General features: G+C 39.9%; 1 protein-coding gene across 1 annotated transcript in view; it reads left to right on the plus strand.

Annotated features, from left to right (window-relative positions):
• Positions 1–15273, plus strand: part of SNX4 (sorting nexin 4) — a 48385-nt gene that overhangs the window by 28918 nt on the left and 4194 nt on the right. The window contains exons 8-12 of the mRNA XM_049785912.1: positions 2818–2879; positions 5995–6060; positions 8075–8164; positions 10398–10497; positions 13639–13784. Coding sequence (XP_049641869.1) covers positions 2818–2879; positions 5995–6060; positions 8075–8164; positions 10398–10497; positions 13639–13784 — 464 coding nt within the window. The remainder of the gene's footprint in view (positions 1–2817; positions 2880–5994; positions 6061–8074; positions 8165–10397; positions 10498–13638; positions 13785–15273) is intronic.

Below are 15273 nucleotides of genomic sequence, written 5' to 3' on the forward strand. Positions count from 1 at the left end.
AAGGTCTAAGTTCTATGTTCTTGAACTTTGTTGATGTTGGGATTACAACAGACACATCAATCTGGAGGTGAGATGATCCAAGCAGGTGGTCACTGCCTCCCATCCAAGTGACCATCATCTCGGCTAACCTCTCCATCCTGTGTTGAGAGGCTACTGAGACACATCATCCCTTGCAAGGTGACCATCCCTTGTGTCTTCATGTTGCCAAGCCTTATCACTGCCCCAGGAGCACTGACAGTCTTAGCACCTGTGCCCAAGAAATTGCTAGTAATGACTGGCATTGATGACTCTACCATGGGCTGTACTAGCACTCTGGGCAACTGCAGGTGTACTGCATGATCCTTGGAATACCACGAGGTGCAGCCCCCAAAACAAAATAACCCAAGACAAGACTGTAAAGTTGTCCTTGCCTATTTTCATCACCTACCTAATACTTAGATATTGTCATAGTTCCATTCCAGTTGGATGATTTAGAGATTTGGTCAGTCCTCCCCCATCAATTTTCAAATAGTAAATTTGGGGGGGGGGCCTGTACCCAATGGTGCTTAGGCCTTATTCCTGGCTTTGTGCTCAAAGATTTCTCCTGAGAGTCTTGGGACCATATTTGGTGCTGAGGATCAGTTACATGGAAGGCAAGTGCCCTACCTGCTGTAATCTGGCGCCTCAAATAGTAAATTTTCAGAATGAACAAATTGTCAACAGAAATAAGATTGGATAATCATCCAGCACTTCAGTTATAAATCACTGAGCACAGCCTCTTTTAACTGCCACTAGTGTCTTGATTACAAGGACCATTGAATTAACCTGGATTCGACTTTAATCATTCATTTTATTTCTTTACAACTTTGTGTCTTCTCTGGAAACAATTTTTGGTCTGGTGTTTTTATAAGCAAAACAGTTCTTACTATGTTTCATCACCTTTTTTAGAACATGAAACTGTTGCCTTTTTTTAAATTTCCTTTGTGAACTAAAGTATTTTCCAGAGCTCTGATTGCTGTGGTATAGAAGCTCTTTTTTTTTTATCAGCTGCCATGAAGTTTAAATGGATATATATGTATATGAATATACATACATAAAATTTTTTCTGGGTGTCAAGGATTAAACTCAGGGCCTCATATATGCAAGGTCAGTGCTGTTACTGAGACAAATTCTCTGCCCTGGAAATGATCTTTCTTTTTTAAACACCATGGTTTACAAAGTTGTTCATAATACAGTTTTTTTTTCTGATCTTCAATATTACAACACCAATTCCACTATCAGTGTGGCATGCCCTCTACCATTGCTTCCAGTTTCTTACCCACAACCAAGCCTGCCCTGTTGGCAGACACAAAATAATTTACAATATATTGATTGCTTTTTAAAATTATAGATATGGTAATAGAATTATCAAAAAACCTTCAGTAACAAAATTTGTGAAAATTATTGTATTATGATGGGCTTATTAAATCATTGTCTGAAGATTTACTAAGCTTGCTAGTTGTGCATTCTATGTTATTTGTTGAACTTAGATGGCTTCTAATCGGGCCCGGAGAGATAGCACAGCGGTGTTTGCCTTGCAAGCAGCCGATCCAGGACCAAAGGTGGTTGGTTCGAATCCCGGTGTCCCATATGGTCCCCCGTGCCTGCCAGGAGCTATTTCTGAGCAGACAGCCAGGAGTAACCCCTGAGCACTGCCGGGTGTGGCCCAAAAACCAAAAAAAAAAAAAAAAAAAAGATGGCTTCTAATCTACTTTTCCATCAATTTGCTGTATTCCTACTGGGGTGTCAGTAGTAATTTGGAGGTGTCACATGGCTGCATACACTGCTGCACACTCCAGAATTCTAGAATCTGTGGAGCTGCACTGATGAGTTTTCATGGTGATGGCTGGTGCTAGTGCTTCCAGAAGTACAGAGGAACAAAAAGGAGGCTGCACTCCCCTACTCTGTGAAGACCCTGGACTTTTCAGACCAAAACCTGGAATCTCTGGAATTTTTTCATTTTTGAGTTTCTGCAGAGACTAGTGATGGAGCAGTGAAATTCTGCTATTGAAATGGTGGCAAGTTGTGGGGTGTGGATGCAGTTGCTGAGGCTTTGGCAGGTCGGGAACTTGGTCCACTCTCCTCATAAGGGTGCCCCAGAGTTTTATTTAGCCTTGAATGAAAGCCTTACACCAATGAATATTTGCAGCTTGGCTTGCTTCTCTTCCAAGAATAGTATGAGTCCATAGGACTGACCGATGAGCTGACATGGCGGCAGCTGTGGAATGTCTGGGAATGATAAATTTTTAACAACTATGAGCAAATGTAGATTAGTGATAGTGTATACTTTATCTATGTGAGGCCCCTGCCTCTAATATGCCAAAAATAATAATAAAAAGAAGTTTTAGATGCCTGGAATTTATATACTTTGTTTTGTCATGTTTGTTGATGATCTGCATGTTGCTTTAAATTTTTATTCTAACATGTTTATTAAACAAACTAATCCAGGGGCTAGAGCAATAGAACAGTGAGTAGGGTATTTTGCCTTGCAAGTGGTCAGCCTGGATTCTATCTGTCAGTGTATATGGTTTCCCGAGTACCTTCAGGTATACAAATAACAGAAAAATGAATGGTTTAGAATAATATTTTATATATTTTTTGGAATGCTAATATTATAAGATATTCTCTGCTACAAACCGTCTCTCTCTTGAAAAGTAAGATTTTTATATGGTGTTAGTGGTAATAAGTTCCTGCTAAACCTGTTAAACATTATTGTTTAAAGAAACGGATTATTTTCCCTTCAAGTAAACTATATGTAATTTTGACCTAATAGTTCTTTCTTTTAAATATTTGTTCCAGAGAGTAGCAGATCGTCTCTATGGAGTATATAAAGTACATGGAAATTATGGGCGAGTTTTCAGGTAAGCTTTATACAGATGTTTGAATAAGTACTAAGTAATGGCTATGGAAATAGCCTTAGATGGATGGAGTATATGCCTTGCATACTAGGGCCTTGAGTTTGTTCCCCAGACTGTCTGGTTGCCTGAGCAATGCCACTTGTGGTGCTAATGTCCCCAGTACCTCTGGCCTAAGCAGACTTCATGACCTTGCTGCTGAGCTGGGCATTTGATGGCCTAAGCAGACTGTATTAGTGTTAAAGTTATTTTTCTGTTTCTGTTTATAATTCATATCTTGATTTTATGGAGGTATGTTTTGTGGCCAAGCATGTGGTCTCTCTTGGAGAATGCCCCATATGCATTGGAGAAGAATGTATATACAACATTTCAGGGACAAAAAAGTTCTATATATATCTATTAACCCCCTCACTTGCATTTCTTCTTCAAAACCAATCTGTGGGGCCATAGTGGTAGCACAGTGGTATTAGGACATTTGCCTTGGATGCTGCCGACCTAGGATGGACTTGGGTTCAATCCCTGCCATCCCATATGGTCCCCTGAGCTTGCCAAGAACAATTTCTGAATGCAGAGCCAGGAGTAACCCCTGATCGCTGCCAGGTGTGTCCCCAAAACCAATCTGTCTTGTTGAATTTTAGCCTGGTTGATCTATCAAGAGGTAATGGTGCAGCGTTGAAGTCTCCAGCTACTTTTGTAGTTTTTCTGGTCCCTCATTGGGTGTTTATATATTTAGAGTGTGATTTCTTCCTGATGTACATATCCCTTTATTATTAATCAATGATGTGTCCTCTTACAACCTTTGAGCCTGAAGTCTATATTTATATTGTCTGTTATTAGTATGGCCATCACAGCCTTTTCAAGGGAAATGTTTGCAAATTGTTGGACTTCCTCTGGCCATTCAGATGTGTTTCTTTTGGGCAGCAGAATGCTGGATTTGATTTTCTGACCCATTTTGCCAATCTGTATCTCTTAATTTTTGCATTTGGTTTATTGATAATAAGAGAGATTACTATGGAATTTTATGTTATCTTTTTGTAAAAGATTGATGTGTTTGTACAGTGTACCCCCTTTCGTTCTTTTACGATTGCCTTTAAGTCTGTAAAGTTCCCAAGCTGTTTTTGTATTCATGAAGCTTTGTATTGTTCTTTCAAATCTGAATGAGAGTCTGGCTGAATGAAGTATTCTTGGAAAGATGTTCATTTCATTGAGTTTTTTCACTATAGCCCACCACTGCTTTTGGGCCTGGAGGGATTACTTTTGATAAATCGATCTGCTGTAAATCTTAAGGGTGCACCTTTGTATATAATTTCCTTTTATTATCTTGCTGCTTTCAATATTCTGTCTCTTTGTGGTTTTCATTATTATGACTAGTATTTATCTTGGGGAGTTTTTATTTGGGACTCTTTTAAAGGCTAGAAGATTTGTGTGTCCAGGATGTGGATGCATGCACTCTTGGGGATTTCTCAGCAATGACAATGATGTCTTTGACTGTTGCTTCTTCATAGGGGTTTTCTTTGTTTCTTTCCAACTCCTGGAGATTTTTTTTTTTTTTTTGTGGTTTTTGGGTCACACCTGGCAGTGCTCAGGGGTTACTCCTGGCTCCATGCTCAGAAATTGCTCCTGGCCGGCACAGGGGACCATATGGGACGCTGGGATTCGAACCGATGACCTCTTGCATGAAAGGCAAACGCTTTACCTCCATGCTATCTCTCCAGCCCCACTCCTGGAGATTTTTAAGTTGCTTCTGTTTCTGTTGAATTTATCCCAGAGTTATGTTGTCATCTGTTTATTTATTTTGAGACTTTTATTTTTGGTTTTGGTTTTTGGGCCACAATCAACCTTGCTCCCGGGGTTACTCCTAGCTCTACACTCAGAAATCGCCCCTGGCAGGCACGGGGGATCATATGGGATGCTGGGAATCGAACCCAGGTCTGTCCTAGGTTGGACACATGCAAGGCAAACACCTTGCCACTGTGTTATCTCTCTGGCCCTATTTTGAGACATTTTTTCATCTTTTATTGTTGTCTAGAGGTCTTTTGTACTTCATTTTCCAGCTCACTGATTTGTGTCCATTTTTTTTGTTTTATTTTGTTTTATGTTTTTGGGTCACATCCAGCAGTGCTCTAGGGTTACTCCTGGCTCTGTGCTTAGAAATAGTTCCTGGCAGGCTCGGGGACCATATGGGATGCCAGGACTCGAACCACCATCCATACTTGATTGGCTGCTTGCTAGGCAAACACCCTACCACTGTGCTATCTCTCTGGCCCTTCAAGCTCACTGATTTGGTTCTTGGCAGCTATTACTCTGCTGGTGAAACCTTCCAATGAATTTTTCATTTTACTTATCTTTTTTTTAATTGTGACATTTCTGTTTATATTTTTCTCATTTCTGCTCATTGTCCTGTGTTTCATTGGCAGTGCATTTCATTGTTTCTTTGAACTTGTTGAACATCCTAAGCATTTCCACTCTGAACTCATTTCAGAGATTATATAGAGGATTAGCATTGGTTGGGTCTGTAGGATTGCATTCTTTTTTATTTGTTTGTTTATTTTGGGGGGGTCACACTCGGCAGCACTCAGGAGTTACTCCTGGCCCCACGCTTAGAAATCGCTCCTGGCAGACTCAGGGGATCATATGGGATCCTGGGATTCGAACCACTGTCCTTCTGAATGCGAGGCAAATGCCTTACCTCCATGCTATCTCTCCAGCTCCAGGATTGCATTCTTTACCCACAAAGCTTGTTGTGCTGCTTTATAATGGACCCCATTGTATTCTCAAGGTGCTTATGACTCTGTCAGTCTTCCCCACTCTGCCAGGAAGGTCTCAAGGGAGTTTGTGGTGGGTGAGAGATTATCTGGTGGCTGCATAAGCCACTGCCCGCTTGAGAGACTTCTCCCTTGATTGTAGCCTCTACCTGCATGGGCAGGCAGAAATTCATTCTTTTCTGTATTTCCAGGCCACAGAGCACCTCGCTGTAGTTTTGAGTCATAGTAAATTCAAATTCCAAACAGTGTATTATAAACTAATCATTGTTTGTAAGTTGTCTGTAAATAAAACTTATAAAAGATTCCAATAATGTTTCATATTCATGATATTTTGTTTTGTATTTGTTTCTTCTTAGTGAATGGAGTGCCATAGAAAAAGAAATGGGTGATGGATTGCAGAGTGCAGGACATCATATGGATGTGTAAGTATCTAGAGAATTTAAGAATAAACTTGAGGGGCTGGAGCGGTGGCCCTGAGGTAAAGCATCTGCCTTGCAAGCGCTAGCCTAGGACGAACTGCAGTTCGATTCCCCCGGCATCCTAAATGGTCTCCCAAGCCAGGAGCAATTTCTGAGCGCATAGCCAGGAGTAACCCCTGAGCATCACTGGGTATGGCCCCTTCCCCCAGAAAAAAAAGAACTTGAGATGAATGATGGGGGAGATAGTTGAAACAGATGAAGCTTATGCCTTGTATGCAAGAAGCACAAGTTCAAGCCCTACATGGCCCCTTAGCACCGCAGATTGGAGCATTGAACTGTTAGTTAAAGAGATAATCCTAAATTCCAAAAAGTACTGAAAATGGTGACTTAACAAATATAGGATTGTTTAGGATTAAACAAACTGGTTGAAGATAGGAAGATAGCTAAGAGGAAGGGCCAGGTTACTGGGTACTGCTGAGGAAGCCTAACAAAGAATAGTTTAAGGTCTAGTGGCAAATGCTAATGATTATTCTATTCTGTCATTGCCTGGCATTTGTATTATGTTTTATAGCTATATATTTATCTTTTATATCTTTATGTATATATATTATAGATAGATAGATAGATAGATAGATAGATAGATAGATAGATAGATAGATAGATAGATAATTATGACTAAAAAGTTTATTTCAGGGATCGCAGTGGTGGCTACTGTGGCTCTGTGCTCAGAAGTCCGCTCCTGGGACCAGATGGGATGCCGGGATTCGAACTACCATCCATAATGGATCAGCTGCGTGCAAGGCAAACGCCCTACTGCTGTGCTCTCTGGCCTTAACTCATTTGAAGATTTTTTTGTGTTTTACTTTGTTTCTAAGCCACAGCCTATAGTAATAGTACTAGCTCAGGGCTACTCATAGCAGTGCTCAGGGAACCATGTGGTTCCAGGGATCAAACCTGGGATTCCTGCATGCAAAATTTGTACTTTGCATATCTTTTTTCTGTCTTTTTGGTTTGGGGCCTACTTGGTGTTCAGGGCTTACATCTGGCTTTGTGCTCAAGAATAACTTTGGGTGGGCTAGGGAGACTGTATGGATGATGGGGATTGAACGCAGGTTGACTGCATGCAAGACAAGTACCTTGGCCCTTCCTCTTAGCTATCATCCTTCAACCAGTTTGTTTAATCTTAAAAAGTCTTCCTATATTTGTTAAGTCACCAATTCAGTACTTTTTGGAATTTAGGATTATCTCTTTATTTATTGAAGTATTAGTAAAGTCAATCTCAGTACTCACCTTGAACTCTTTCCCACCTAAATCTTTCTACATTTATGCCATTTATCCCTACATTGTGTTCCTATAATTAAATCATTACTTTGGTTCCTCATTTTTGTTTAATTTCTTAACAGCTCTTTCAGAATCATAAATTTCCTACTACTAATGGCGATCAATCATATGGAAAAAATTTACTCCTAAATAATGCAAGTTTATAGTTATAGAATATATAATTTTCCTGTTTTTATAAATTCTATAAGCAGCTATAATAAAGGTTTATGTTTTTACAAATTCAGTAAATTTTGTTTTTTTTTTCTTATTTTATTTATTTATTTTATTTATTTTGGTTTTTGGGCCACACCAGTGGCTCTCAGAGTGGCTCTCCTGTTTCTTTGCTCAGAATTCGCTACTGGCTGGCTCAGAATGCCAGGAATTGAACATAGGTCTGTCCTCGGTTGGCCACATGCAAGGCAAACGCCCTACTTCTGTTTTCTTGCCTATATGGCACAGCCTGGAGACTTACATCATATTATTTTTATTCTGATTATATGTGCAGTATAGGACCATGTCCTTATGGACTTTATAATGTGATCAGAGATATAAAACCAATACACAAGATGTTGCTTTAAGTTCTAATTTGTTTATATAAAAATCAGAAATGGAAGGTCACAGAGTGACTCATTATTTAAGATCATTAATACTTTGACCTCTGGTAAAAAAAAAAGTTTATTCAATACTTTTTCAACAGGTATGCATCTTCTATTGATGATATTTTGGAAGATGAAGAACATTATGCAGATCAATTAAAGGAGTATCTTTTCTATGCAGAAGCACTACGGTAAGTTTTATTAATGTTCCAAACGTGTAACAGTGGCTAGTCACCTCTCTTTCAAAAGCAACTATAAAATAAAGTAGTAAGATGATTTTTTTTTTATTTTGGGCCACACCCGGTGGTGCTCAGGGGTTATTCCTGGCTGTCTGCTCAGAAATAGCTCCTGGCAGGCACGGGGGACCATATGGGACACCGGGATTCGAACCAACCACTTTTGGTCCTGGATCAGCTGCTTGCAAGGCAAACGCCGCTGTGCTATCTCTCCGGGCCCAGTAAGATGATTTTAAGATGAATTTATTCCTTCAGATATTTAATAAACTTTACTGAATTATTTATTGTAGTGTGCTAAGCAAACATTTAAGGTGGGTCTTCATTTGAAATGTATTGATGAATCCATCAGGTTCCCAAATACAGTGAAAAATTTATAGGAGGGCCAGGGATGTGGCTGATGTAGTAGAGTATGTGTGTGATGCCCTGGATTTGATCTCTGTCATTGCATGGACCCCATAACACTAAGGTATTACTCTAGTAGCCCCTAAGCACTTTTGGATGTGACTCAACAACACTAAAATATTATAGAAAAGAGGGGCTGGGGATGTGGCTCAATGGGAAGTGCCATATACATAAGAGACGTGTGTCTCCTAACATGGAAAGATTTCCATGGTATATATAATATATACACATATAATATAACTAAGATTAGCTCTATTTAAGAAAAGCAGATCCACTAGGAATGGATATGTATGTGAAAATGAATTTATAAATGTTTAGCAAAAATTTGGAAGTATGTAAACCATTAATCCACATAGATTATCCCTTCATCATAAGATTGAGGAAAAGAAGATCCTTGAATTGTTTGTTGGTTTCTTTTTCTTGGTTTTTTTTTTTTTTTTTTTGGCCACACCCATTTAATCCTCAGGGGTTACTCCTGGCTAAGCGCTCAGAAATTGCCCCTGGCTTGGGGGGACCATATGGGACACCGAGGGATCGAACTGTGGTCCTTCCTTGGCTAGCACTTGCAAGGCAGACACCTTACCTCTAGCGCCACCTTGCTGACCCCTGTTTGTTGGTTTCTGTACCAAACCTGGCGGTGCTCAGAGCTAACTCCTTGCTCTGCACTCGGGGATCATTTCTGGTGGGCTCAGAAGACCAAACCTGGGTCTGGTTAGTCACATGCAAGGCAGACACCCAACCCACTGTACTATTGCTCTAGCCCTGAAATATCTTAGTGTTGTGCATTCCTATATTTAAATATTTTTATAGTGAAAGCTTAAAACTGTAAAAAAATTTTTGGTCTAGAACTGGTAGTAGTCAGGAATATTCCTGACTCTCCACTCAGAATCACTTTAAGCCATTCTCAGGGAGCAATATGTGGTGCTAGGGAGTGACCATAGGCAAGGGAAGAACCCTATCTGCTGTACTGTTCTGGCTAGATTACAACTTTTATGATAAGTTTAAAAAAGACTTTTTATTATGACACAGGTGTTTATAATACAAGTGGTTTATAATACAGTCATTTCAGGCATTAACTGTTTTCAACCACCACCACCATAGTCTGCCCCTTTGTAAGTACAAACAAATTTACTTCATTTTGTTACAACACAAAGGCAAATGGAATTATCAAAACTTAAATCTATAAGGGTCAACTTGAAATAATTGTTATATCTCAGTGTTTTTTAGTAAAGTCTTTTTTCTTTTTTGGTTATTGGACCACACCCGGTGATGTTCAGGGGTTATTCCTGGCTCTGTGCTCAGAAAGCGCTCTTGGCTTGGGGGACAATATGGGACACGGAGGATCAAACCTAGGTTCGTCCTGGGTCAGCCGCGTGCAAGGCAAACGCCCTACTGCTGTGCCCTACTGAGTGTCACCAGATATGGCTCAAAACCAAACCAAACCAACAAACAAAAAAATGAGTTATCGATCACTCAATTTGTGAGTTTGCGGCATTGGTTCCTATGTTATATAACATTCTTTTAAATGTGTTGATGGTTTTTTTGTTTTAATGTTGCAAATCTCTAGGAAGCCACCCTTTTTGTTTATTTCAATACATAGATATAAATCTATTATGAGTAGGTCCTTCTAGAATACATTTTAAACTTGAGTATTTTGGTATACAGCTTCTAGCCATAGTAAGACATTCTAAACACCTTCCCATTAAGTGTAAAAAATTTTTTTTTAACATGTTGAAAAAGAGAAGCCTCAAAATTGACATTGCAGTGCTTTTTTTTTTTCCCCTAGGGCTGTTTGCAGGAAGCATGAACTTATGCAGTATGATTTGGAAATGGCTGCTCAGGATTTAGCATCCAAGAAGCAACAATGTGAGGAACTGGCCACTGGGGTGAGAGTTTTTCAATTTAGAGCGCTAGTATTGTGCCAAGCCTTAAGTGGAATGAGCTGCTGTTGTAATACTTAGGATGCCTTTAGCTTTTACAAGGGCATAATTTGTGGTCAGGTGTATAACTCTTTGGGTTGTGGTCTTCATATAAAAATATAGGTCTTTAAAATGTTGCATGTTGTATTGTAAGAATTTTGCCTACATGCTTTCTGTAAAAGTACTAGACTTGTAACTTATTGGTAAACCACCTGTCTCACATGTATGATACTGTGGGTTTGATCCTCCACACATACACACAGACAAAAATGGTCATTTCATTTCTGGGTAAGTCCAAGTGAAAAGAACAGTTTGGGAAAGTTGAAATGCTGATCTGTTATAAAAGATGCTGGTGATGGGGCTGGCAAGGTGGCGCTAGTGGTAAGGTGTCTGCCTTGCAAGCGCTAGCCAAGGAAAGATTGCGACCGTGGTTTGATCCCCTGGCGTCCCATATGGTCCCCCGAAGCCAGGGGCAATTTCTGAGCCCTTAGCCAGGAGTAACCCCTGAGCATCAAATGGGTGTGGCCCGAAAAACCAAAAAAAAAAAAAAATAGATGCTGGTGATGTCAAATCTCTAATGAGTTCATGACCTCCCCCAGGTCAGCTTCGAGTGGGGAGAAGATGGGAATGAACTGAATCAAACCTACTGCAGCGATTGCATTGAGACAACTCTTTATTATTGGGGGAGAAGGAGTGAATATCTGTTGAAAAAACTTTTGTATCAGCTTTCTTCTCTATGACTATTTAATTGGAATGAATTAGTTCTTATAGAGTAGAGCGCACTATCTGGAAGTATTGATGTAGTGGCAGAGTCACTTTATAATTAACAATAAGTACTTTACTTTCAGAAGTGCTTACAGATTACCCACGTGCTGCATTTATGCAGTTATAGATATAGATGGTAAATGCCCTTTGACCATGAAATGGATATGTACTAGGCTTAATTTTGTTCTTAATAATTATTATTTTGTTAGTGTTTGGGACCACACCAACGTGTACTCAGGGGTCATTTCTTGATGGTGCTCTGGGAACCATGTATAATGCTGGGGATTGAATCAGAGTCAGCTGTATGCCAGAAAAGCATCTTAACAGCCCTTTTCTATCTCTGCAGCCTCTGAATTATTTTAAAACTTAGGAACTTCCTAGGCAATTCTCTACAGATTTGTTTTCTACAAAGGAAGTTTGGTTCTCTACTTCTCTGATTTATAAACAGAAACATACTTCTCTCAGTAAACTCCAGAGAATTAAAGCATTGAAACTTGAGCTTCTCTGCTATAATTGGGTTTTTTTGGTTTTTGGGTCACACTCGGCAGCACTCAGGGATTACTCCTGGCTCTGAGCTCAGAAATCGCCCCTGACGAGCTCCGGGGACCATATGGGATGCCAAGATTCAAATCACCGACCTTCTGCATGCAAGGCAAACGCCCTACCACTGAGATATCTCTCCGGCCCCTGCAGTAATTGGGTTTTTATTTTCATTTTGCCTATTGAACTTTACTTTTATTTTTTAACCCCAGAAGAGTTTTTAAAATAGGACCACTTGGACCTAAAGTTATACAATAGTGGATAGGGTGTATACCTTGCATGTAGCCAATCCAGATTCAGGCCATGGGCTCTCAAGGTCCCCTGAGTCCTATAGGAGTGGTCTGGAAGCACAGAGCCAAGAGTAAGCCCTGAGCACAGCTGAGTGTAGCCCAAGAAACACACACACACACACACACACACACACAGCCCATCCAGATTCAGGCCATGGGCTCTCAAGGTCCCCTGAGTCCTATAGGAGTGGTCTGGAAGCACAGAGCCAAGAGTAAGCCCTGAGCACAGCTGAGTGTAGTCCAAGAAACACACACACACACACACACACACACACCACACACACACAGAGCCAAGAGTAAGCCCTGAGCACAGCTGAGTGTAGCCCAAGAAACACACACACACACAGACACACACACACACACACACAATAACTAGTATGAAATACAAACTTCACCTGTAAGTTTAGTTCATTTGGTTAAGAAATCTCATTTTCCCCTTTTGACTATTTCATATTAATCTAGAATGATAAATTATTTTAAGATTACTCTAATTGTAAAACATACAGTGCTTCTATCTGTGCTAATGAGAGGGAAATATTTACTGTTTCCCTTTTCTTTACTTTTTTGTTTGTTTTTTGTTTTTTTGGGGGGGGCCACACCCAGTGGTGCTCAGGGGTTACTCCTGGCTGTCTGCTCAGAAATAGCTCCTGGCAGGCACGGAGGACCATATGGGACACTGGGATTCGAACCAACCACTTTTGGTCCTGGATCGGCTGCTTGCAAGGCAAACGCCGCTGTGCTATCTCTCCGGGCCCTCTTCACATTTTTTAGTGTAATAAAATACACATAACATAAAATGTCTAATCTTGGTTTTTGTTGTTGTTGTTGTTATTTGATTTTGTTTGTTTGTTTTTTGGGTCATACCTGGCGGTGCTCAGGGGTTACTCCTGGCTCTGCTCTCAGATGTCGCTCCTGGCAGCACAAGGGACCATATGGGATATCGGGTTTTGAACCACTGTCTGTTCGAATCAACTGCATGCAAGGCAAATGCCCTACCACTGTGCTATCTCTCTGGCCCCAAAATGCCTAATTTTATTTTTTTGTTTTTGTTTTTGAACGCACTCAGTGTTCAAGGGTTACTCCTGCCTCTGCTCAGCTGAGCATGCAGTGCCAGTCATCCATCCCTGGCCTCCCACATGTCGTACATGTACTCAGCTCTTTGAGCTGTCTTTCCAACTCCCTCATAACCATATTTAAGTGGATGGTTAAATATTATTAAGTACTTTCACACTGCTGTGCAACCAACCTTCAGAACTATATTTTCTTGTAGAATTGAAATTGTACCGATTAAATATCAACCCTTAGCTTCTTCTTCTACCCTCTGTCATCCACCATTCTTTTTTCTGTCTGTACAAATTTAATTACTCTAGATTCTCACTTAAATGAACACAAACATTTTTTTGTCCTTTTGCGACTGACTCAGTGTTTGCAAAATTTATCCTTGTGGTAATATGTCGGTTCCTCCTTTTTAAGGCTGAATAATATTTTCTTATATATTTACATTTCCTCTTAGACTATCAGAACATTTTCTCTGAAGGGAATGACTAACAAACTCTTTGGTCAAGAAACTGCAGAGCAGAGAGAAGCCAGAATAAAGGTGCTAGAAGAACAAATCAGTGAAGGAGAACAGCAGTTGAAGTCAAAAAATTTGGAAGGCAGGTAAGAGTGCTGAGATTTTTAAGGAAGTTAGACATGTACACTGCATTCCAAATAGTTTCTTTATAGCAGTTTCTTCCTTCATTAGCATTCCTACTTTTATATTAGTTCTTCAGAAATTCGGGAATTTTATTCTAAGAATTTTGAGTTGACAGCGATTGTGTTATAGAAAGAGTATCAGTGTGCAGAAAAGAGTTTCAGCTTTGAGTTATTATTTATGCACTTTTTATGATTTTTATTCTTTGCACATTGCCTATGTCTTTCTTTTTTGACAAAACCTGGTCATTTTTCAGTACCCAGCTCATGTATATTTCCTTTGTGAAGTCCTCTCTTATACCATGCCATTGTAGCTAAAGAGCATGCTTTGTTTTTATTGGGTTTGGGGTTTTTTTTTTTGGTTTGGTTTGGTTTTGAATCACACCTTGGCAGTGCTCAGGGCTTAGTCCTTACTCTGCACTCAGGGATCACTCCTGATGAGCCCCATAACCAGATCGGGTATTGGGGTTTGAACCTGAGTCAACCATAGGCAAGCAAGACCCCTACTCACTATTCTGTCACTCTGGACTCTAGCTGATATTTTATATTGGGTAGGTGGTTGTTTTGTATGTATATTCATGGCTGAATTATATAATTCCTTCCAAGTCGGATCATTTTTTATCTTCATAGTTATAGATAGTATATAATTACTTCACAGCTATTTCTAGAAATTAATTTTTTTAAGTTTTGCTATCATTGTTTAATCTCATTTGCTTTCATAATTTCATCTGGTAATTGGTGAATAAGCCAGGGCAGACAAGATGCATTGGTTTGGTTCATTGATTTTATTAATTTTTTAATTGGTTTTACTACTATTTAGATTATTGGCATGACGTAAGTGAATGTTAAAGGTACATTAATAGTTAAAAAGATAATACCTCTTAGAATTATTAAAACTCGGGGCTGGAGCAATGGTGCAGTGATAGAGCATTTGCCTTGCACACAGCTGCCCATGATGGACCACAGTTTGATCCCCCAGTTCGATCCCCTAGCATCTCATATGGCCCCCAAGCCAGGAGCGATTTTTGAGTGCATAGTGAGGAATAACCCCTGAGCATCACCAGGTGTGGCCCAAAAATGCATAAAATAAGAAAAAGAATTATTAAAACTCTAGTTATCACTTAAGCAAACTTAAAGCAAGTACATGATAAGTATGATTGATATATAGTCCATCTTATTTTTTATTTATTTTTTTGTTTTGTTTTTGGGTCACACCCAGCAGTGCTCAGGGGCCACTCCTGGCTCCATGCTCAGAAATCGCCCCTGGCAGGCACAGGGGACCATATGGGATGCCGGGATTTGAACCACTGTCCTTCTGCATGAAAGGCAAACACCTTACCTTCATGCTATCTCTCCAGCCCCTATAGTCCATCTTATTAAAAAGAGTGTTTTTATTCAGTGACCCCAGGAAAGCAACTTCATGTGACATCTGTCAGACTTTGAAAGCTCATTTAAG

Source organism: Suncus etruscus, chromosome 13 (assembly GCF_024139225.1).
Source record: "Suncus etruscus isolate mSunEtr1 chromosome 13, mSunEtr1.pri.cur, whole genome shotgun sequence".
NCBI classification, from domain to species: Eukaryota; Metazoa; Chordata; class Mammalia; order Eulipotyphla; family Soricidae; genus Suncus; species Suncus etruscus.